Genomic DNA, 24,319 nt, shown 5'->3' with positions numbered 1-24,319 from the left:
AGGAGTAGCAGGTACAGAAGTCAGTAAGGATTTGCAATGAGATCTGTTCATTGAAGGATGCAGAGCCTGAAATAGCTTCTCCCTTCCTCTAAAGCGAATGGATGTGAACCTAGGGGCCATGCTGGGGTTACTCCCCATGAAAGAGCTTTGCTTCACTCCATAACATGAGGAGCAGATCATGGCCTAAGGGGGAAAAGAGATGCAGTTCCCCACAGCAGCGTTCATTTGGGAGTAGGAGAGTCTGGGCTGCTGCAAAAAGAAAGGTGTTACTTGCCATTGTTTTGGTGGCAGAGGAAGATTGTCTTGGGGGAAGAAAGAGGTCAGATTTGCTACCACAGTCTTAGAGATTGGGGAAAGGGTATCTCGGGTCTTGGCAAGAAAGGTTTAGGGGATGTGAATGTAGTGAGACTCTCTCCCAGTGGAAAGTCGGGAGTTATTTTTCAGCATCCTTTCCTGCAGTCCTTGTTCACTTCTCCATAATGGCCAACACCTTGCTTCTCTTTCAGTATTCTGTCACGGCATCTGGAGCATAGGTGACACTTTAATGCAGTGCTGTAAAATTTCCAGTAGCCTGAACTTGTAGAAACTAATTGACTCTTGGAATCCAGTGGCCTAGGCACGAGTCTTTTTTCCAGATGGCTACAAAGGGAAAGCACCATGATGAATTACCATTCAGCATAATCCAGGACAGAAGACATGCACTCCACATATATAAGGAACGGAATTCTACTTATTATTTCCACTCACTAAAAACAAGGTATTGACAGATGGAAATTCTGTAGTTCATGTGCTGCCTGGCAAAACCAGCCACAGTGCAGATTATGGAGCCTCTTTCTTTGTAGCGTCAATCATCAGTCAGGGAACTAAAGGTTCAGGGTAAAGTTTTGCATTGCATTACTCAAGCAAGACACTGATGTTAACTTGGGTTGTTCTCTCTGCCAGTGACTGGGACTTTCACGTTACAATTTGAATTGTGGATGTTAAAGGATTCTTAGCTAAGTTTAAGTCTGGAAAGTCTTGAGAGCATGGGGAGGTTACTCCAAGGAGTGTTAAGGAGTTTGGGGTGACAGTGTCTGTACAAGTGTAGTCTCACCTGCAAGGTAAGATAGCTGACTGAAGTCTTAGGGCAGGATCTCTTGTTCAGTCTAGTCAGAGAAGTTTCATTTTGAACTGAGAGCTCTGAAGTGCAAGGTACGCAGCCTTGTACTGTCTGTAGGAATTGGTGCTTAACTTCCTGATAAGCTACAGAGATGCCTTCCATCCTGTGCAGTAAGTCTGCCCCTCGCTAGAGTACTGAGTTGTCAGTCTTCATCTTCTACTTAGAACAGTGATTCTCCACCAGGATGTGGCATCATCCTGGGGAGCTGGGAGTGCACAATACTAGCACTCTTAGGTGTGCAAACACCTACACATGATTCACAAGATAAAGTCAGAGACTTCAAATAGGAATCCATAGTGTCAAGAGCATTCTGCCCTGCTGTGGTCTCTCTGAGTTCTTTGCAGCAGAAGAATCCCTCCATTATTTTCCTGTGGTCAAAGACAAGTGAACGCTTAGAGCTGGCATTTTCTAGGGATGTCTTGAGTCTACCAAGGTTGAGAACCACTGTCTTAGATCTGACAGAATATTTTAAAACCCAGCCTAGCTTTTGTCCTGAATATTTTATTGTAGCTGTGAACAGCTGCAAACTGTTGCTGCAAATTGGCTACTCCAATTTAAATGGCTATATAAGACAGTTATTGTGGAATAAAATAAAGTATGAACTTAAAATGCAATGATACCACAAGTGGACACGGCTGTGCTGGAATGAGCATTTGTGTATGTTATGGGGCAGCTTCTGCTATAAATATGGCAGCAGAGTCCCCTGCTGTTAGTTACCCAGGTCCTCGACCAGCTTGGCTGGTAGGAGTCTTGCTGGCACAGTTACACTGGCTCTGGGGAATGACCTTTTCACTCCCTGGTTGCCATAACTAAAGCAGCAAACTTCTTAACATAGACTCAGCCTCTGAGTGTCTTTTCACTAGTTTAGTTTAATCCATTTTCAGGGTCAATAAAGCAAATGTACAAAAAGCTGTTCTTGTTCTGGAATAAGGCTGTCTACAGATGAAGTTTATTTCTGGCACAGAAATCTCTCCTGTTGAAAATCTCCCCCCCCCCCCCCAGAGGACTTCAGTTTTTTGTCTTTAAACCAGATCTTATCTTTCAACTCCCCCATTACATTATTTTGCACTGAGACAGGTTTAACAAGAGACTGTTTTGTTTTTGGTGAGAAAGATGCAAATAGCTGTTTTATCTAAGAGCATTCCACTGGCATACACTCTTTTCGCTTCTCGTGCTGTAGAATTTAGATCAGATGGTCCATGGTCAAACCAATTGCAGCTAACATAGCTGGAACCATATTTAGCATTCATTTCACATTAATGGGTCACGTCTCTGCCTCAGTGCCATGACCTGACTGAGAAATTTGAGACAACAGTAGGTAGGTGGCACAGACAGTATTACCAGTTAAAATTTTTATGAGGGTTTATCTTGCCCCAGTCTGTTCAATGGTGGGAACTGCGGGCTTTTCTAGCACACTCTAGGATCCTATGACAAGTGCTGTATATGAAAGATACTAATGTAGGCTTCTAGCCTTACCAGATCTGACCCAGTTCCCTAGTGACCTGCACTGCAGTCCCAGTGTAAATGAATAGAGTAGACAGATCCTGTATTCCCTGCTCTCAGATCTCGGTAGACTGGGATATGATCAGAGTCTGCAGCAGACTCTGATCATGCTTTGAATGTTAGCAAATGTTCTGAAGATGATTCTGTTCCCCAGACTCTCCTCAAAGGAAAAGTTAAGCTGGACTTCAGGGCACCTTTCTATTTCTTCTCTAACCTCCATTCGTTGTCTCTCAGTGGCATTTGACAGAAAGCCTGGCCAAAGGGGAAGTCCCCTGGCGCTGGGTGGTCGGCCACAGCAGATCAGAGCAGACTACAGGCATGTTTTTTCTGACTGCTGTGATATCAAATGTAGAAGCACATGTTCTGGGGGAGCATTTGTTCACCAGAGCGCCCCAGGGGATGACGAGGTCAAATGGTCATAAACTACTGCAAGACCATTTCAGGCTGGACATAAGGAAGAATTTCTTTACTGTCTGAGCCCCCAAGGTCTGGAACAGCCTGCCATCGGAGGTGGTTCAAGCACCTACACTGAACACCTTCAAGAGCAAATTGGATGCTTATCTTGCTGGGATCCTATGACCCCAGCTGACTTCCTGCCCTTTGGGTGGGGGGCTGGACTTAATGATCTTCCGAGGTCCCTTCCAGCACTAATGTCTATGAAATCTATGTAGGAGGTAGAGTCCAATCTGCTTGTGCCTGTTGCACCAGAGCTGACATGGAAGTGAAAGATCAGCTTTAGCAGGAATTGAACCTGGCCCCGTGAGGTTTGGGGCTCAGTCCCACACTTCCTTTTAGTCTCTGCCAGGGTTTCTCACTTGGGGTGATAACCAGGCCTTGTTGCTGGGGTAGCTGGTCATTTCCAGCACAGGATTCTTTCTTTTGCTGTGCAGTAACACAGCAGAGCATGTGAGCTTCAGTTCAGGAAAGGTTAACTCTGTCATTTCCCAATCACCTTTTAATGTTTTCCATTTTATCCAGATTCCTGGCTTAGGGTTTGAGGGCTGGACATAGATATTCCTGCAGACTTTGTGCTGCTGGAAGATACGAAAGTCAAAGCATCCGTCTTACGTTGTCCTTTCATGAGTAGTCATTAGGGGGCGCTCACATTTTAAGTGTTCCTCAATAAATGTAGCATAAGCTGGCGGCTGTGACTGACGTGCCACTTGTCATAAATCCTTCTGTTTCAAGGATTTTTGCCTCCCATTTCTTTGGAGGAGGGTTTCTTCCCTATCAGTCTGTAACTATGAATAAAAGGGCTGGGGAAAACATGCTGCCTTTCAAAAATGTTTTTTGGAGGAACCCCAGACCCACACCTTCAGAGGGACTGCAGAGACCCACCTTGTCCAAAGTGGGGAAGGGATGAGGCAGGAATTCAGTCCCCTTCCATTTTCCTATCTCAGGTAGGATGAAGTGCTCCCTCAGCAAATTTGCAGATGACACCAAGCTGGAGGGAGTAGTAGATACGCTGGAGGGTAGGATTAGGATCAGAGATACCTTGACAAATTGAAGGATTGGGCCAAAAGAAATCTCATGAGGTTCAGCAAGGACAAGTGCAAAGTCCTGCACTTAAAATGGAACAATCCTAAGCACCACTACAGGCTGGGGGCTGACTGGCTGGGCAGCAGCTCTGCAGACAAGGACTTGGGGGTTATGGTGGACAATAAACGGAATATGAGGCACCAGTGTGCCCTTGTTGCAAAGAAGACTAATGGCACCCTGGGCTGCATTGCCAGCAGATTGAGGAAAGTGATTGTTCTGCTCTATTCAGCCCTGCTGGGGCCACATCTGGAGTAGTGTGTCCAGTTTTGGGCCTCCCACTACAGAAAAGATGTGGGCTAGTTGAAGATAGTCCAGCAGAGGGCAATGAAAATGATTCTGGGGCTGGGGGACGTCGTGACTTCTGAGGAGAGGCTGAGGGAACTGGGCTTATTTAGTCTGTAGAAGAGAAGACTGAGGGAGGATTTAATCACAGCCTTCAACTACCTGAAGGGCGGTTCCCAAGAGGATGGCGCTGGACTGTCCTCAGTGGTGGCAGATGACAGAACAAGGAGCAACCATCTCAAGTTGCAGCAAGAGAGGTTTACGTTAGAGTTTAGGAAAAAACTTTCTCACTAGGAGGATAGTAAAACACTGGAGCAGGTTACCCAGAGGTGGTGGAAGGGCTCCTTCCTTGGAGGTTTTTAAGACCCAGCTAGACAATGGCTGGGATGATCTAGTTGGGGACGGCCTTGCTTCGAGCAGGGGGTTAGACTACATGTGGCCTCCTGAGCTCCCTTCCACCTCTAATTTGCTATGATTCTGTCTCCTCAGAGTTTTCAGCAGTGGTAGATTTGAGATCTTCCCAAACAGTTTAGGGAAGGAGGGGGTTCAGAAAAAAAGGCCACTTCTATGGGCTTGTAAAAGGGACAGGGGGTTCAAAGCAAAATCCCCTTTATTTTCATATGGGCAAAGAGAAATACACCCAGCTTCCCTGCTGCTGTGGGGAGTGCGGTGGGGAAAACACGTAGCCCACAGGCTTCTGGGGCCGGGGTAGCAGATAACGCATTTCTTCCGCCTGTCCACATGATGGGGCGGAGGGGAACATCATTCTCCCATGTTTTCCAGCGAGCTGGCATCTCACTCTGCCCCTCTGGGCTTCCAGGAAGGCATGGGAACATACACAGCCGCATGCTGCTTTTTTGAGAGTTGGGGAAGGGGGACTGGATGCGCCTGTAAACGTGAAGTGGAGGGTAAGACTCGTGTCCCAGAGGCTTTGGGATGGGAAGCCGTGGCTCCCCCAGACATTAGTCCCCCCCAGATGTTGGGGACACCCCCTTCTCCCATTCCTAATGCGAAGGGACACACACAGTGTCCGGTACAGGCTTCACCCCTCCCCACAGGCCCTTCAGAGGGCCCTGCAGCAAAACCCCGCGCGTGGCAAGTCACGGGAGCAGCATCCCCCGCACGCCAGGCCGCCGGGCCCGGGGGAGCCGCGGGCTGACTGTAAGCACGTCCCTGTGACGCCACTTGGGCGCCGCCGGGGCAGGGGCTGGGCGCCGCTGTCACTGCAGCGGAACTACAGGTCCCAGGAGGCTTTGCGGGACGCTCTCACGTGGTGCCAATCAGGACGCTCGCTGCTGGCCCGGCCCGACTATAAAAGCCGAGGCTCCCAGCATTCTGTCTTTTGCGTGCGCCGGCCAGAGGCGGGGCGGTACCGGTGAGGCGCGGCCTAGTTCATCATCCGTCGCCATCCTCCGCTCTGGGCGCGGGGTCGGGCCCTTGGACCCCGCAGGCCGGACCCCGAGCGCCAGGTTCAGGGGGTCGGCGCGGATGGACCCGTCCCTCGCGGGCAAGGGTGCTGCGGGCGGGGCCGGGGTCTCGGGGCTGGGAAGCGGTCGGAGGCGGCTCCTGGCTGCAGAGAGGCTTGGGCCTGGGCCTGGGGCGGGGAAGGGGCGTGTGGGGGTGCCCCCTCGCTTCTGACCTGAAGGGTGTCCCGTCCTGCAGCCTGTGCCGTGGGACCGGCCTGGCGCCCCACTGATCCAGACTTGCCCACCTCCCGTGGGGTTGTGTGTAAGCGGCTGGAGACCTCTAGCTCTTCCAGCATCTTTCTCCTGCCGCGTAACAGAAGTGTGAGCTTGGGGGCACGCCCCACGCAGCCTCTGGGTCCAGCGTGTGTTGTAGCCGGGGGAATTGCTCTGGCGTGCGTGCGGAGGGCGGACTTGGGCTTGCCGCCTTTGTGACGGAGTGGCTGCCTGCTCAGGTGGCGGCTGAGAGCTGCTGGCGTGGAGGCTACCTGGCATTGTGCAAGAGGAAGGCTTTTGCAGGATGAATAAATGGGAGAATTGGAAGATAAGGGAGTGGGTTCAATTGGTTGTTCAGGGAGGATGATTTGGGGGTCCTGTGTGGAGACTGGTCTGGTTACTTTGCAGCAAAACTGCTGTAAGGCAGGTGGCCCTGTAAAACGGAAGCATAAATGCTAAAGCAGATAGAGGTAGATAGTGTACCCCACCCCAGGTAGAACGGCTGTACCCAGCTCTCCTAACACGTGGCAGGATTTTGAAGCACAGCATCTGGGATCATTTCTGGTTTGTGCTGTTCTCCACACTCCTGCAGTTTTTTTCCAGGCTTGTGACATGAGACTGCTTTTTCTTTCTTCCAGGTCTGGCAGTGTATCAACTTTCACAAGGCCTAGAGCAGAGTCTGGCGATGCTGGGACCTGTCCAACATAGGATTTGCACTGCTGTCATTTGGTACGTGGCTTTATACCACTTCCTTTGGAGGTTTAGTAAAGACTTGTTACACCCTTACGTCCCCTGTACCTGGTCATGTTTTGGTACTGATTCCATAGGAAGCACTTGAGACTGTGTTTCCATGGCCCTATCGAAGCTGCGTCTGTCTTGCTTGTGTAGCTGGCGTGGTCAAAAAGGAGCCAAGAGTGATTTTTGTTTTCCTTGACGGTCGCTGTTCAGTTCGTTCCTTTTATAACTGTCCAGCAACATTTTCAGGAAAGTACATGTACAGCCAGGGTCATAAACCAGGAATGTCAGGTTGGAAGGAACATGGCAACATCTGTGCAATGAGACGGGAGCACCTGGAGCCGGATCATACCTGGCAGGTGTTCTGTAGGCCTAACCCACTCCTCTGTGATGGCAGAGGGGCAGCCAGCTTTCTAGCAGGCCTGGTTCCTCTATTACTAGCCCATATCTAGAATAAGAAATGGAGACTGCTGTGGACTAACAAACTGTTGCACTTTCCCTTTATTCTAGGGAGGTGTGGGCGATCCCCTGCCCATGGATCGTGGAGGGGGCCTATCTTCACTCAGTACAATGAGTCAGACAGGTAAGCTGTGAGATCATCAGGCTTATGGATGATGGTAGCTGCTGAGAAGCCTGACATGGGGCCATCCTCTTGCAGTGCATCCAGGTCTTGGCGGGGAGGGTGTAAAAGGCAAAATACTGTTGCAGTAGGTCAACATGGCAAGGGGTCGGACTCGATCTGTCTAGGTTCCTTCTGACTCTGATTCTAGTAACTAGCTGATCTGGTGGCCTGTTGTATCAAGCACCTTTTGTAACTGTTTGTGTAACACAGTGTACAAGTAATTTTGTACTATAAAATGTGTTCTAGTTTCATATCTGCTGTGTGTTTTTCTGTACTGCAGAATGTGCTTTAGTTTTGAGCATGATCACGTTTGCCACCAGTGTCTATTTTGCTGTAAAATTGCATCTTTCTTTCCCTCCTCCTTCCCCCCCCCCCCAATTTTGTTGATCTGGGGGAATGCATGCTGTCTGAACAGCTGAGTGCCATGGAAGCATGGCCAACCCTGATTGGGAAAGCTAGGGTGATGTCATGCCAGGTGCAAGGGAAGGGGCAGCTAGCTAGAAGATCTGGGGCAAAGGAGCCAATATGGAAGAAGAAACTCAGCCAGGAATTGCCATGGGTAGGCTTGGCTCCCAAACTTTTGCAGAGCTTATCTGCCCCAGCAGGAGCTGTGTAATCAGGTCTAGGGATTTTAGGGGGGTGGTACACAGATTTCAGCTGCAGTCACCCCCTCAGCCACCACGTGGAAATGGAGATTGGCACTCTACAGCTTCCCAGGGAGCAACAAAAGGTCCCTTGCATTGCAGATGGACCAGTGCTTGCTAGCAGCTCCCTGAGGTGCAGCAAATCCCAGGAAGCAGCTCATAAGAGCTACAGTGTGGCCCCCTTGCCTGTTGCCAAGTGGCAGGTATGGTGGTGAAGGCCCCCAGAGCTAAACCTTTGGGTAAGCCCTGAAGTTGCAAACTGCGTGGGCATGGGTGGAGTTTCCCTGAAGAGGTAAATGACAGGCTATACCTTGTAGCTCAGCATTTCAAATTGCATTTGGTGTTTTCTTTGTCTCTATCTGCTGTAATAAATCTGACTTTTTTTTTGTGTTTACACTGCTTGCGAGGAGGGGGGTTATTGCAGGGCCACTCCCATCCACTTCAGTGATCCCAGACTCCTGGGTGGGTGGGCTTGAGCCACAGTTAAAACTTACTCAGTGCCCTGGAACTCAAACCTAGCCTTTATTGCTGCTGACCAGTGACCAGCAGAAGGGTTACATTAGGATTCCTTGGTGTGGCCCCTGTTGTGAAGCAGAGCTCTCTTGGAATGGACTTTGCAAATGAGATGTGCTGTGGTGGTAGCTGCTCTTGCAAATATTCTCCTTGCTATCAGTAATAGATGAGTGTCTACCTCTTGTTGCTTTTCACTGCTAGATCTCAGTGCTTCCCAGAGAGGACATTATTGTCCCCATTCTGCAGAAGGGAAACAGCCTGCTGAAGGTCCATGGCAGGTCAGTAGTGCAGTTCATGCACTATCTTCTGCTGAGTGACCTCCTAACAGGTGTTCTGAGGCCTGTTGGGATTGCCAGATGCTTAGGCTGCATGTAAATCCAAGAGCTGTGGCTCAACAAAAATAGCCACAGGGTCTCCAATTACATGCAATAGCAAGGAGGAGGGACTTTGGTGGCGAGGCCCCTAATGCCTGTAGCTGTCACTCACCTCTCCTACAATGGGCCCACTGTCATGGTCTCCAGGGTCTGAGTCCTGAGCAGTGCAAGTCTGTAGAATGCTGTACTGTGGGACTCCACTGACTGTAAGGATGTTACAATCTGTGTCCTAGGGCCTGTTGGCATCATTCAGACCCCCAAGCAATTGCCTGGATAGCTCACCTGCTAGATGACTGAAACTTGAGTTGGAGCAGCCACTGCACAAGGTGAGAGAAACTCCATTGAGCAGAAATTTAGCTGCTTCCCCTCCAGAACCCTTTCCCATCAGATCTGAACACCGATCTCATGGTCAAAAAAGGAGGGAGAATAAATTACAAACTGGTCTCACCCTCTTTGCTGGAACAGTCCTGCACTGAGAGAGACTAGATTGAAAACATTCACTTGCTGGCAGAGCCCTGAGGAATGTAAATCTCTCTGGTCCAGGGAGTGTGGATAAACACTCTTAATGCAGCTCTTATTTGGAATGTGCCAACTAATTTTAAGGCCAGAATGGGCTTTCCCAGCTCCACCTAAATAAAAAAAAAACTTTCCCCTTGTTGAATTAGAGCTGATATTTTAGGTGTACCCTACTTATTTGTATTGCTGATCTGTGCAAAAAAACCTGTCCCTGTTTCTAATTCCAGTTCATGCTTGCTTTGCTCAGGAATCTCTCAGCAAATGGAAGTAGCTGAGAACTGTCTGTTGGGAGCCAGCACAGTAATCCTGATGCCCAGAGGAACATGATGGGCACTTTGCAAGGGGCTGAAATTCTGGAAGGGTGTATGATAGCAAAGTAAGTTTCATCAGTATCTGCTTTGAAAGAGTTTATCATGTAGCTTTTCACATGTGGCCTCCCCAGCAGGTCCTTTAGAAGCACAACAGCATCATGTCGGTGCACTCTTGCTTTAACTACATTGTCTGTCTACCCATAAAAATGGTTGTGTGTGAGTGGTGTAGGCGAAGAGTACTAGTTGACAGGAGCAGACCAAAGTGGCGCAGGGTGACCAGTGGAGTCCCTCAGGGCTCGGTGCTTGGGCTGGTACTCTTTAACATCTTCGTTAACGATCTGGATTCAGGAGTCAAATGTGAACTAGCCAAGTTCATGGGTGATACCAGATTATGGGGAGGGGACAGTTGCACCAGAGGACAGGTTAGGGGGATATAGGCCAACTTGGACATGCTGTCAAAACCCAATGGCCTTCAGTGTGGAGAAGTGTATGGTGCTGCACCTTGGTAGGAAGAATCTTCAACATGCTCGCAGGCTCGGTAGTGCTGAACTCACTAGCACCATGACCGAAAGGGACTTGGAGATCTTGACTGACCACAAGATTAATATGATCCATCAATGTGGTGCTGTGGCTGACAAAGCAAGCCAAACTCTGGCGTGCATCCACTGATGCAGCTCAAGCAAAACCAGGGAAGTCATCCTCCCGCTTGAAATAGCCCTAGTGAGACCGCAGCTGGAGTACTGTGTCCAGTACTGGGCCCCCCCACTTCAGGAGGGATGTGGAGAAGCTTGAGAGGGTCCAGAGGAGAGCCACTCATGATCCAAGGCCTGGGGGGCAGGCTGTATAAGGAGAGACTAGGGGACTTGGGACTTTTCGGTCTGGAAAAGAGAAGGCTCAGTGGGGACTTGGTGGCAGCTTAAAATTACATAAGAGGGGTGCATCAGGACCTGGGAGAACAGCTGTTCACCAGAGCTCCCCAAGGGATAACAAGGTCTAATGGCTATAAATTCCAGGAAGGGCACTTTTGGACTACATGTAAGAAAAAAGTTCTTTATGGTGTGAGTGTCCAGAATTTGGAACAAACTCCCCCCAGGGATGGTGCAGGTACCTACTCTGGACTCTTGAAAAACTTGATCCCAGCTGACTACCTGCCTATGGTGGGGGGGCTGGACTTAATGATCTCACAAGGTCCCTTCCAGCCCCTAATGTCTATGAAATCTACTATAGGCCAGAAATCGGGCAAGGATTTTTTTTTTTTTTTAAGGGAGACATGGAAAACGCCTTGCTTGTAAGTACATATCACCACCCTAAGAAATTCTTGCTTCTTGGCCATCTAAAATGGCAAAACTCTAGCTAACCCCTGCCCTCCTGGAGCTCTGTGGTATTCCAAGGAGGCTGGCCACTTACAGTAAGTTATCAGTTCACTTCACTGGTAGGCTGCTGAATGGAAGGAATTTTCTGACACTGGTCCAAATCCTCATGGTGAAAGTCAGTTTAGCACACCACTGAATTTATGGAACCATGCAAGTTTTATAGCAGCTGAGTATCTGGTCCCACACTTCAAAAACAAAAACAAAAAAAAAGGGGGGGGGGTGGAGTTTTTTCTGTAGCTGGAAGAGCCAGGAACATTTCCCTATAATGAGCATGGTTTCTACAATTTGTGCTTTTCAAGGGCTGCTTACATACGCACTTACCCTGCCTGGTCAGTGATGACTCCTGTTACATGGTGACTGCTGGATGAATCCTGCGGATATGGGACTGAGACCAGGCAGTCATCTGGAAGGCAGGATGTAGCACTTGGGAATGCCAGTGATCTTGGCCAGCAGGTCATCTGTATGAACAGCTCCCAGTGCTGCTAAGTGAATTGCCCTGGTGCAGACAGGATTGGGGAGGGGACCTGAATGTGGCAATGAGGCAAGCTGTTCACTCTTCCCATCCAGATCTAACTTGTCATCTTGTGTGTTTGCAGGTCAAAGTGGAACAGGAAGCTGAAAAGCAGGCCAAGACTGGGCTATCATTGCTATACCTTCTTCCATTGGAACTTTCTGAACTTATATTTCTCTTAAACCCATTTCTGGGCTTCCTGCTGTGGCAGAGCACCTTTGCTGCCTGCCACTTTAAGGGCTAGAACAAGCAGCAGAGCAGCCTGCAGATGTCTGCTTTTCCAGTCAGGAGTCAAATGACCAGCAGGAGGCTGCCTGATTTGGGAATGGGGCACAGCTGCTAGGGATAAGAGCAGCCCCTGAGCAGCAGGGCCAGCAGTAGCTGGAAACAGCCATGGAGGGAGTGTTGTCTGGCTGGAGCTACTGCTCTCCGAACACCTGGAGGTCAGGATAGAAACTATGGGGATGGAGGAGATTCCTGGTCCTGGGGAATAACTTAAAACTACACCCTGCTAGGGATGGACAGTGTGGTGGGGAATGCTCATGGCAGGGTGGTCCCCAGAAAATGCCACACCAATTGCCTCCCTTGTGAAAGGCTAGTATGGGATGCCTTTAAAGCCCAAGCACCCACACCCTGGTGGGTAAACCAGTAGCAAGCACAGGCTATGGTCCAGGCACACTTCTAGAGACACCCAAGTCCCATGGGACATAGGCCTTGAGGACCCAACAAGGGGACAAAATGTTAAGTAGGCTGCACAAAGTAGGGTCCATATGGGGACCTGAAGAACTGTGCTGAGGGGGCATAGAGTAGGGTCCACGTCGGCAGGCCTGAGGGGCTGAGCAGGGGCCTGAAGGACTGCACATAAGATGGTTCTACTACTTCTTTGAGTTGAGGCCCAGTGATAGGGTGTCAGCTGGAGGCCCATGGTGATCTCTGGGTGCCTGAGGCAGAGTTCAGGCCAGAGTCTGAGTACTGCCCGGCACTGGGGTCAGGGGAATTGGGAGTAAGTCGGATGCCATCTGTGAGGCATGGGACACAGTATAGGGAAGGTCAGAGCCATGTAAAATGCCCTTGACATCAGGGCATTAAAATAGGCAGCCTCCCACCTTGTTAATATCAGTTTGATCAAAGGCATGGCAGGTGAGCAGGCCAATGACTGAATGGCCCCATTGCACTTGTAGAGAAAAATCCTTGTTGCTTTTCCCTAGTCACGTCTACCCCCCAAGCTGCCCAGGACAGTGAGTCATCTGGCCTATGCTGGGAGACTAGTCCTTGAATAAAAACCCCTTGGTATAAAGATGTTTGGTCCTTTTTGCAAGTCTTTGCTCTTTTTTTTAAGGGCATTTGGAAATAAAGCCAACATTGGAAACTTTTCTTGGACTCTGCTGTGTCTGCTTTCTTTTAGTTTTAGTTCATAGTTTCCAGTGAGTTCAGGGGGATGGTATTTTGTATAAGACTTTATACTGGCTAAGAATAACAATACTAGGGTTTTTTTAGAAAACTTGGAGGGGGGCGGTGTTAACTCTGGAAAATACCTACATGTGATTTCCAAGATAAGCCCAGAGACTTCAAATGGAAACTTACAGTTTCAAAAAACCTGACCTGTGGTCTTTTGGGGTTCTTTGTAACAGAATAATTGTTTTTACTGGTCCCCATGGACAAAAAAAGAAAAGTGGCACCTAAGATCTTGAATTTTCTGAGGGTTGCTTTGAGTAACAAAGTTGAGAATTGCTCTTCTATATAAATTGTCTTCTAATGTATCCTAGCTGCTGCTATGTCACAAAAATGGGAAATATTTTGCAACTAAAGCCTTACGCATGAAGCAGCATCTAAATGCAAAGATTGGTGGGGTGTGCTCATGTATCGTGAAGTAAAAGTTCCATTACGTTGGAGAAACAAACTTTGAAGTGTCGGTTAAGAAATGGGGAAAATGACAACCGATAATGTAAGAAGCAAGGATTTCTTAGGGTATATGTTTTATTGGACCAGCTGTGTAGTTGGGATTAGAGTTAGACGAGCTTTTGAATGCAAGACATTCTTTCCCAGGTTGATCAGACTGATGAAGAATGTCTTGCATTCAAAAGCTCGTCTAACTCCATCCCAACTGCACAGCTGGTCCAATAGATAAAAAGATGCTGCCCTAAAAATTCTTGCCTCACAAAACTTCTAGACTGCCCTGCCTATACCCTCACTTACAGACCACAACATCTGGTAAAATGTCAGTAGGTAACTTTAATCTTGGGAACTAATCTGCCCTTGGCTGTCGTATGCAACCTTTTAGGCTTACATAAGTAACTTGCTGCCAAAATATGACAGAATAAACATAGCTAATTTTTTTTTTTTTTTACCAGCTCATGATAAAAGGGGAGTGGACATGGCAACTGCAGTCTATGCAAAATAGGAAGCATTGAAAATTGATGCACTCTTCATCTGTTTCCGATGTTGCTTTGCAAGGTAGACTTGCACTTTAGCACCTGGCTATAACTCATTAATTACGTGCTTGAAATTCAGCATGAGTAACAAACACATGTCCAGTTAAGACACCTGCCCCAAATTCTGGTATCTTTAAATGTTTTAATGGATCTCTACTACTGTGTTGCGTGCTGTGTCTATGCTAAGAGGTATAATATACACATTTCCATTTTGACCTCAATGTCTTCATTTTCAAATCCCAAAGTCATGACTTCTTACTGAAAAGGGATAGTCCTCTGTAGGGGCACTGTAAGTCAGAGCTGTTGAGCCATTTCTGGTCATCGAGTGCGTGTGTTTTGAAAGATGGGAGAGAGGATATTTTATTAGGTTTGCAACGGTTTTAAAATTCATGAGCTCTCAAGCTCAAAACACTGGGAGCAGTGCTGGCCCACAACTTTTTTGGGGTCCCCTGCAAGCTATGGTTTTGGGGGCCCCTGATGTGAAGAAGCTGGTGGAGGCATCAGTGGGAGGTGGCCAAAGAAGCTGGCAGTGGCAGGGGGGAGTGGCCAGTGGCTGGATGTGAAGCTAGTGGCAGTAACACAGAGTGGTGGCAACTGCCTGCCCCCCTTGCTATGGCGCTGATTTGGAGTGTTCATGGCTGTAGGGGCCCCCTTGGCTGCAAGGCCCCTTACGGCCATAGGTTCTGCAGGATAGGACAAGTCAGCCTGGACTGGAAGTATAAATTTGACCTGAAACTCCTACTCATCACAGCAAAGAGCCTCAATAGTAGGCATGTCAACACAACATACTAAGGCTATGGACAGAAGTTGTATATAAACTAATTTAAATCATCAGAAACTGGTTTAAACCTATACCAGAACAGAACTGCTTCCTGCAGGCAAACCATGGTTGGGGTCTGGAACCAGGGAGGGGAGTTAAACTTCCCTCCCCCTGAGTACAAAGCTGCCCTGCTCTACTAAAAACTTACTGCTGGCTGTGACTGCAGCCTGCAAATCTCAGGGGGGAAGACGAAGTGAACACAGCCCACACTGGCTATGTGGCAGAGAGCTGTGGTTCAGTGCACAGCCCCCTAACCCCCACCGCTTCTGGCTTGAGCTGCTGCAGGTATGTGGCAGCATTTCCTGAATCAGAAGTGAATGTCTCTCCAGTTATTTCTCAGTTTAATCTCTGCAGTTTAGATTAACCTGCAAAAACTGAATCAATTCAGCTTCAGGCTTTTTGACTATCTGCATTTAGCTTAAAAGTGCAGTAGACTAGTTCTACAGCTCATTAGTGCATCACGGCAAAAGCCGTGCTGAGCCATAGAATTAGTCCTACTGTGCACTGGTGTCACTTAAAAGATGTATGCCAGTGCTGCACAGCAGTGCCAACTGGTGCACATTCAGTTAGTACCTGTAACAGGTACTACACTTTGTGTGCCATAATTATGTGAACGCATGTGTAGACATGTTCAGTGTAGAAGAAACTGGCTCTTCACGGAGCAAATATATGTGAAGTTTGATCAAAGAATAAGAGTGGTAAGTCCTTGGGGCCAGCAGCTAGACTGATGCAGGCAATGGTCTTGAAATGTATTTAAACAGTTGATCTGTTAATGTTACACAATTTTGTTTTAATTAAATTTAGCTACTGTATTGGGGGGCGGGGGTTGGCATACGGGGCACATCTATACCCCTTCCATTCTTTCTGCAGAGCAGCTGTGAAGCATGCCCCCTGCCAAGCCATGTGTGCCAATTCCCAGAAAAAAGGCAATCTAGCCACAACAGTGCCCAGCTCTGTTCTCTGTCTTTCAATCTTGGGCATGCTCACTGGTCTGTATTTAGGGTGATTTAAGGCTGCCCCACTAAGTGCAGAGGTAGAAGCACGCTGGCAGATGATACTCCTGGACACAATACAATGGCGGTGCAGACACACCACTGTGTGGCCTCTGCTTTTCTAATGAAATCTGCTCCCTGCATAGATTTGAGACCCTCAGCTGGAAAGTAACTGAAGGAAGAGCTGCTGGGCTGTGTCTGAGCTGTGACCCCAGAAACCGCTGCACCGAGGATTTGCCAGGTTTTAGTGCTGTCGGCTCCATGCTCATTGCCTGCATGACAACACTCCTATCTGATGGAATCAGCTTCTACTGCAGTCAGGTGACATGGGAAACAGGCAGAGTCCACAAGGATCTCACACTGCCAGTGTCCCCAGCTATCTTCTCTACCTACCTGCGTAATGCTAAGGAGGCGCAGAAAAGGGGAAACTGTTAACAGAATATTGGAAAATTACCCTTTCTTTTCCTTCCCTTTAGACCTGGCAGTTTTACGTGGTTGTTCCGGGGGGGGGGCGGTGAGCTGAATGTGATTTTTATAACTGATGTTCCAGAGGATTAGATGGCAGGAGCCCCAAAAATCCTGCCCCCAGAGATGGGAGAGGGACCCAAGAACTGAGATCTTTCCTTGATGGCTCACAAGAAGAGGCTGGTTAGTGCCATTTGACAGATGGGGGAACTGAGGCACAGACCAGTGGCAGAGCTAGGGCTAGAACCAAGTCTCCTGAGTCATGCTCCAGTGCCCTACTCATTAGGTCACACTTCCACTGTTCAAAGCAGGACCCCCCCGCCCAAGTACATGAACTCTGACCCTATCACATTCTTTTTTTAACATCTATTGTTTAACTCCTCCAGCTCTGAAAACCCTCCTCATTAGTTTTGCTCACTAAGATGTTTTGTATGAGGGGATAAAGGACAGCCTGGGGTAGTTCAAGGGATGGTGTTGACATCAAAGGCCCCCTCCCTCTGTCCCCAGTGCCTGGGACACAGGCAAGCAACAATCAGCACCTGTTTGCGGATCATTCAGAACTCATCTGGCAACAACAGAGTCAGTTCAACTGAAAGCCTTCCCTTTGCTAATTAACTCCTGGCCCTTTGTCCAGCAAGAATACTGTTCATGGCTTTCACTTTCCCATTCTCAGAGGGAAACAATTGAGCTGCTAAGCCAAACTATACTAATCAATCATGAGGAAAGCCCTGTTCCTCCAAGGGATTAGGCCCCTTTCTGCAAGGGATACTAGGAATGGCTCATGTGCCTCTTTTAAGCAGGCTTAGCCTAAAATTTCTACTTTTAAGGGACATTGAGGGCACATGTTTACATGTGCATGCCTTTTATGTGCCTTAAAAATGACAAGTTAAGGCTATGTGAGCCTAAATTTGATACCTGCATAAAGAGTAAAGTAGGTATCAAATTTAAGCACAAATAGCTAAGTTGCATTAGTGCACGTGTAGATGCACTAATGCACATTAAATGTGCATCAATGGACACACCCTGCATTAATGTGCATTAGCACATCTGCACATGCACTAATGTGACTTAGCTATTCATGCCTAAATTTATTGTGCCTTACTGTATGTTAGTGCATCCATGTATAGATGTGCCTAAACTGTCTTAAGTTTAGAAGCGTATAAATACACAGGTAGACATATCCACTGTGTTCAAGGCAGTGGCTGAGGATGAAGCCAGAAATCAAAACTGCTGACACTTTTAAACAGAGCCAAGGTTTCAGACACTCCGGACATTCTGAGCTGGCAGATTGCATGGTAGTTCCCCTTTCTCTCTGCAGTGTGGGACATGCCCATCCTACCCTCTGACCTGGGTATCTGCTGAGCTCTGTCCCTCTGGCCTCTGCTTCCCTACTCTTCGGCCTGCAACTAGGGATATGTAATCCTAAGAGCTTCCAGAAGCAGGCCACTGTGGCTCCTTGGAAACCGTAAGTTTCTTGCCTACTTCTCTAAAGCAACACTAGGTTAGTGGGCCCCCAGTCTGATCTGGATTGGAAATTTCTGCATTCCTAGGACCTGGAGTCATTTGACTGCCTCTGCTGAAGCCAGCCCAGAGGAACGCTCCTAGTAGTGCCCCTCTCATGGAGATGCAGCATATGGCAAACAAGGAGTTTTTCTCCTGGCATAGTTATACCCCCTCCCCGAACAACATGAGCAAAGGCGCTCTTTCCAGTTGCAAAGCATGGATTTTGCTGACACGGTGATGCTGGCTGGGGTGCATGACTGTTTTCACACCCTCACCTGACACAGCTACATCAGCAGAACTTGGTTAATGTAGACCTGGCCCCCATCGCATCTCTCCCCTCCGCCCTGAGTCTGGTAGTAATCTGATACAGAGGAGCTGTTTGTTTATGCGGGGGAGGTGAGGATGGGTGGTTTGAGGCTAGGAGAGGAAAGGGGTGGAGTGCCTCTTCTCCCAGCTAAATTGTCTCCGCTCTCAGTGGGGAGTCCACCTGGTGGGGCAGGGGGAGGAAGGTAATGGGATGAGGGTGGAGACTCCTGATTAAATTCTTTGTCCTTAACCTCTCTACTGTCATTCCATGATAGCAAAGCTTGATCTGCTGCCCTGAGCAGGTCTCACAGCCTCCAGAGCAGTTCACCCTCCTCCACAGGAGGCTTCATCCTGACTACAGGGGTGCCCCAGGCCCCCCACACAGCCTGTCTGCTCCTCGGGCACCTCAGAATGGAGCCAGCACCATCTCCTCCCGCCTGTAACCTGAACGGCAACTGGCACTATCAGTTCCGCATCATCCTGCTGGGGGATTCGACGGTGGGCAAGTCCTCCCTGCTCAGGCGATACGCAGAGAGGTGCTTCGGGCCAGCTCCCTGCCCCACCGTGGGGGTGGAATTCTACAGCAAGATGATCGAGCTGCCTCCAGGGATCAAGGTGAAGCTACAGCTTTGGGACACAGCCGGCCAGGAGAGGTTCAGGTGAGGAGCCTGGGGACCAGGGACACAGAACCCCCTACCCGCACCCCGTCTAGCACTGTCCACCTGATGGGTTTTCTTTACCTTGCAAGCTCCGGGGCATGTTCCTACCAATCAATCTTGCATGCAGCCCAGCCCAGCCTCTGGCTTCTTTACTACTCATTCTATCCAGGAAGCGCACACTCCAACTGTAGAGACTTCCTCAGCCTGACAAAGGGCTTTTAAACCCAAAAGCTTGCTAAAAAAATTTTCCAACTATTTAAGTTGGTCTAATAAAAGATATCAGATTTACCCAAAGAACCTCATCTGCCTTTGTCCTTAGACCAACATGGCTACAACCTGCACCCCTGTTTCCACCAATCCACTCAATCAGTCAATCCCACAAACAAAGCCTAGCACCAGTGGCAAGTTACAGGTTAACTTTCCCTGTGTGGCCAGAGCCCCACAGTGAGATGACCCAGGGGTTAGACTGGATGGCACTTTCTCTCATTTATAAAGTTCTGATTTAAAATGCGTGAGGCCGTGAACACGAGAGAGAGATTCCAAGAAGACCGCAGTTGCCCGGAGGAAAAAAAATGTGGCTGTAAGATGCAGCCCTTTGAACAGAGGTACATCTGCCTTAATCTCAGCAAGGGCCCTTTCTTCCTGGGGCATGGTAATTTCTTCCCAGGAGAGGTGCAGGGAGTTACCTCTGGGCTTTTGCCTCAAGGGTCCCTGTTTCTGGGCAACTCTAGGAATGTGGGCATAGTGAGACAAAGAGAGAGCCCTTCACACACACAGATCTACATGCCAGGAGCTAATCCTTTTAGAGAGAGACACACATACACACCCTCTCCCCAGAAACTCAGATCCAGTAAAACCTTATTTCCTTCTCCAGCCCAGACACTGCCCATAGATAGGAACCCAGCTCACCCAGACCTATTTTCTGCATGGACCATTGTGTGGCCTCAGTCTTGCTCTTTCTGGTGCTGCGCTGGTGCCCAAGGGCCCAAGCACGGTGTTTTTCACAGTATTTTGCTTCCAGTTTTCTTTGCAGCCTTGTAAATGTTATGATGTAATGGCATCATGTGCTTGAAGCCACCCAGCCAGGCTTGGAAAGGGTATTTGCAGTTAAAGGTAGGGTGGGAGGGATTGGATTGCAAGAGATCTGTATTTTCAGGGTCGGTTACAACCATTTGTTTGGCCAGCAGTGAACCAACAGTCATTTCTGGCTTGCTCTTGGAGAGAAGCTGGAGGGAGAGTGGAGTTAACACACCATTAGCACTTCTCAGAGTCGAGGCAAGGTTTGATATTACCTAATGTCCTTTGTGGGGGTGAAAGGGAAAATAGTGATTGCTGTCCATTGGAGAAGGGATTCCATCAAGTGTGAGAAAGGGAGAAGCAGACTAAGGATCTGCAGTGATGGTGCAGCTGAGTGTTTTAAGTGAGGGTGTGGAGGATGGAATTACTGTTCTAGTTACAGGCCTGGTCTCAAAAAATATATATACTTGTGAGTAGCTTGCTTGCACAGACCATCTCACTGACTATTTTCTTTCTAACTTTAGGATGGGCTGGGGTGTCTGCCAAAAGATATGGTACATATAGCTGTGGGGGTCTGGAGATTTTGGGCCTTGACCCATACAGTGAGTGAGCCTGAAGTTCAGGCATGCCCCTTCTCCCTACTCCATCCCTCAGCACAGAGGGCCCACTAAAGCAACCCAAAATGCTGGAGAAGAGGGCAAAGATACAGTCCGAGGACACAATCCCAATTCAAGAACTCGCATACCTGTCTTTAATTGAAGCAGTAAGGGTCAGCTGAGATACCTTTAACAAAAAACCCTTTTCTCTAAAGTTTTTGTTCTGCGCTTGAGTTGACTAGATCTCAGTGGGTGCATCTACATGAGACACTAACTGCATGGTAGCCTAATAACACTGCGCAGTAGCATGCCAGGCAAAACCTGTGCTAATATGCTACTGCGCAGTAGTATTAGGCTACTGTGCAGTTAACGTCCAAAAAACCCCCGTGTGCCAGCACTACTGCGCAATAGTTCACGTTACTGCACATTGATTTAGTACTTGATTATCCAACTATTAAACTTAATGCACAGTAGCTGTGGCACATTAATGAGCGTGTAGATGCACCCAGTGGGCACATCTACACGTGCATTTACTGCACGGTAACTGAAATTGCTGCGCAGTACAGGCACACGTCTACACATGCATGCCTGTACTGCACATAAATATAGCACCTTATGCCACCTTGAATGTAAATTTGATATTTGCATTGTGCAGATATCAAATTTATGCCCACTTAGTTACTGCACAGTAATGCATGCGTAGACATCTTACTGCACAGTAATACTGTGTGTGTAGACTGACTTGGGACTAACTTTAGTCCCAAGTCAGCTCACACACAGTATTAACGCACTTCTACGTCTGTACGTGTAGACATCAGTCTATTCCCGCTTACTGCGCAGTAAATTTAAACCAGTGTAAAGGCATGTGTAAACATGCCTAGTATTTACAACAAACCCAGGGAGTTTCAAATAAAGCTGATTAAAGGCTTTTTCTAATAAATTTATTTCCTTGCCATCTCTGGGGTCATAATCATACACTCCTTTAACTGTCCATACAGTTTCCAGAAAAATGGCACAGTAGTTAACACCTTATTTTTAAATGTAAAAGACAGAAAGAAAACAACTCCCAAACTTATTTTTTATGTCATAAGGCAGCAAAAAACAAAACCAAAAAGATCTGGGCCCCAATTCTGAGTGAGCTGAGAGTGATGTGTGGCCCAAAGTAAGAACTGCTGGCATCACATCCTGGGACTGAATAGAAGAACTTAAGCAGATCAAAGCTTCTGAGATCCCTAGGCTGAGGTTTGGTAAGCTGTTTCATTTGTGTCCCCAGATGCATCACCAGGTCTTTCTATCGGAACGCCGTGGGCGTGCTGCTGGTGTTTGACATGACCAACCGCAATTCCTTTGAACACATTCTGGAGTGGTACCATGAGGTAGCCAGCGTCCAGATTATGGAAAAGGTCATCTTCCTCCTGATTGGCCACAAATGTGACCTGAAATCAGACTGTAAGGTCTCCACTGAGGAGGCAGAAGGGCTGGCAGCCTACCTGGGCATGGACTTCATTGAAACATCTGCCAAGAGCAATATTAATGTGGACTTGGCCTTTGAGATTATGGTCAACAGCGTCTATGAAGCCCTGAAGAACAAGGAGATTGCTCTGGAGGAAGGCTGGGATGGGGTGAAGGTGATTCACAAGAAGAAAACTTGCAAACCCCAAAAGAAGAGAAAAACACCAGAACAATGCCTGTGTTAACCAAGAAATTAGGGACCAGGACTTAATGGTGTTGGAGGTGGGGAGGTGATGCGGTGATGCCAAGGATGTGACATTTTTATGGGGATGGATGAGCTGATTCAGAAATAGAAATGGGGAAGGAGTCTGACGTTCAGCGTGGGGTTACAATTGGGGGCACAGGTCCATCTCTAACAGAAACAAAGGATCTCATCCTTTCATCCATTGGAACAGCTGAATTGCACTGAATTAATGAAAAAGAGAATTGCTTCGCTTTCCAGGTGAAAAACAGGCAATCTAGTTGGCACCAAGCCATTGTTAGAGGCTTTTATTTGGTTCTTACCAGAGGAAGCCCCTTTTAAATACACAAAGACATTTTTTTAACTTAATTTTAGGACTAAGAAACTCTTTGATCATTGCAGCTGACATTCAGTTACTGGTAAATGGATCCGATCCAATCAATGGGGCAAATATGAGCAAATATGTCAGATGTTCGTGTCTATACAGTGGGATTTGGTTTCATTGGTGAGTGCAAAGGAGCAAAGTTTGCTACATAGAGCCAGTCCAGTATTTATGCACCACTTTTGTAATTAACAATTTTTTTGCTAATTTTCTAGCTTAATCCCATATTACCCTACTTACCTGAATCCAAGAAGAGAGTTTTTTCCCCTTCATTCAACATGGGGAGAAAGGCTCCTCATCTTGGAGTTGAGTACAAGCCAGTGGGGGGTGGGAAGGCAGAAAATAATAAATGGAAATTCTATACATGTTCTGTATATTCTATGTGTGTAAAATTATATAGAGATTATGGAAAATTATAACAAATCTATACATTTGTCATGTGCAGAATCAAATTATGGGGGGGCATCTTAAAGTCAAAATCATATTGGATTTGGTTATACATGTTATTAAGCTTAACTTGAGCACGTCTTAAAATCAGAATGTTGCTCCTATTGTTATTTCAGTAACATTAGAGACCTCAGTTGAGATCAGAGCTCTACTGTGCTGGACACTGCATAGACGCAGGAACAGATGGCCCTTGATTAACAGAACTTGCCATCTAAACAATCAGAAGGGTGGAAAGGAGAAATGATGTACTTGTCAAGGCCACATGGCAGCTCAAGGGTCGACCCTCCTCTCCTGTCTGTCCCACTAGTGTTCTGTGCATTAGGTCTCCATCTCCTTGCCTGTGATGGTTGTTTTTGTTTGACTAGATTTCAACACTTAAAACTCCAGAGGAAAAACTACCAGGGACTGATGCCTCCTCCTATGCAATGGGATTATGACACCATACATAGCCAGTTAGAGAAAATCCCAGCTCTGTTCCTCCTTAGGTAGGTCTACTGCTGATCTCTGAAGTCAAGCTGGCATTTGATCCGCAGAGAAATCTAGGCCCTGTTGAAAGTCAATGGAGTCAAACCCCCACTGACTTTAACAGGACTTGGGTATTTAAACCTTCTCTAGTCTCAGTGTTTGTGAATATGAAACTGTGCCATATACTGCTGAGGACAATCACTGCTATTCAAATACCTCTAGTGAGTATCTTATTCTTCATTAAGACCATTTTTTGTATTTCCATTCCATAATTTGGTGGTTCATTCAAGTCTGGGCACTGGGGAAGAGAACTCTATGCCGGGAAAGAGTGGATCTGTTCTGCTGCTATATGGCTCTACTGTACCTGAATGTAAATCATTTAGTAAATTTTAACTAATGAAGTCTCATTGCCCTCCTGTGATGGTGCAGGATTCAGAAAGTAATGCTAATTTTATAGGTGGGTAAATAAGCGCTAAAAAGTCAAGAGACCTGATAATAGTGGCAGGAAGAGAACCCAGGAGTCTTGCCACCCATTCAAACTTCCCTCATTATCATGGTATTGTATCTTCTTTCAAGTATTTTAAACCTCTGTTGAGAAGATAACTTCCTTCCCAGGATGAACTGTCTGTCCTCTCTCCTATTGTCCCAAATTGAGCTATCTTGTTTCTTCTTAAGACCATCAATGTGGACCAGCCACATTGGTGTTTCATTCCTGCATTAATGGGCTTTAAGAGAGAACAGGTGTGAGAATTGTCTCACTAGGAACACGGAAGTCAAATTG

The 24,319-nt window shown here is 47.6% G+C and overlaps 2 protein-coding genes and 3 non-coding genes across 5 annotated transcripts in view; all 5 read left to right on the top strand.

The window, feature by feature from the left end:
• Positions 1-13,134, top strand: part of TRNAU1AP (tRNA selenocysteine 1 associated protein 1) — a 30,041-nt gene extending 16,907 nt beyond the window's left edge. The window contains exons 10-14 of the mRNA XM_090056844.1: positions 6,801-6,891; positions 7,408-7,480; positions 9,284-9,376; positions 9,814-9,942; positions 11,847-13,134. The gene's annotated coding sequence lies outside the window, so the exon portion shown is untranslated. The remainder of the gene's footprint in view (positions 1-6,800; positions 6,892-7,407; positions 7,481-9,283; positions 9,377-9,813; positions 9,943-11,846) is intronic.
• Positions 7,011-7,158, top strand: LOC149859480 (small nucleolar RNA SNORA16B/SNORA16A family). The gene has a single exon (XR_016443710.1). It is a non-coding gene; the product is annotated as a small nucleolar RNA SNORA16B/SNORA16A family (small nucleolar RNA).
• LOC149859479 (small nucleolar RNA SNORA44) lies at positions 9,042-9,175 on the top strand. The gene has a single exon (XR_016443691.1). It is a non-coding gene; the product is annotated as a small nucleolar RNA SNORA44 (small nucleolar RNA).
• Positions 11,576-11,647, top strand: LOC149859478 (small nucleolar RNA SNORD99). Its single transcript, XR_016443702.1, has one exon. It is a non-coding gene; the product is annotated as a small nucleolar RNA SNORD99 (small nucleolar RNA).
• Positions 13,135-13,278: 144 nt separating the features above from the next.
• On the top strand, positions 13,279-23,871 carry RAB42 (RAB42, member RAS oncogene family). Its single transcript, XM_090056845.1, has 3 exons — positions 13,279-14,215; positions 16,152-18,938; positions 21,825-23,871. The coding sequence occupies exons 2-3, from the start codon at positions 18,691-18,693 to the stop codon at positions 22,246-22,248; spliced, it is 672 nt and encodes a 223-aa protein (XP_089912971.1). The 5' UTR covers positions 13,279-14,215; positions 16,152-18,690; the 3' UTR covers positions 22,249-23,871.
• Positions 23,872-24,319: the final 448 nt, after the last annotated feature.

This window comes from Crocodylus siamensis, chromosome 7 (genome assembly GCF_052110815.1).
Source record: "Crocodylus siamensis isolate JL-2025a chromosome 7, ASM5211081v1, whole genome shotgun sequence".
NCBI classification, from domain to species: Eukaryota; Metazoa; Chordata; order Crocodylia; family Crocodylidae; genus Crocodylus; species Crocodylus siamensis.
The sequence above is the reverse complement of the archived record's forward strand: the minus strand, read 5'-3'. Positions and strand labels throughout refer to the sequence as shown.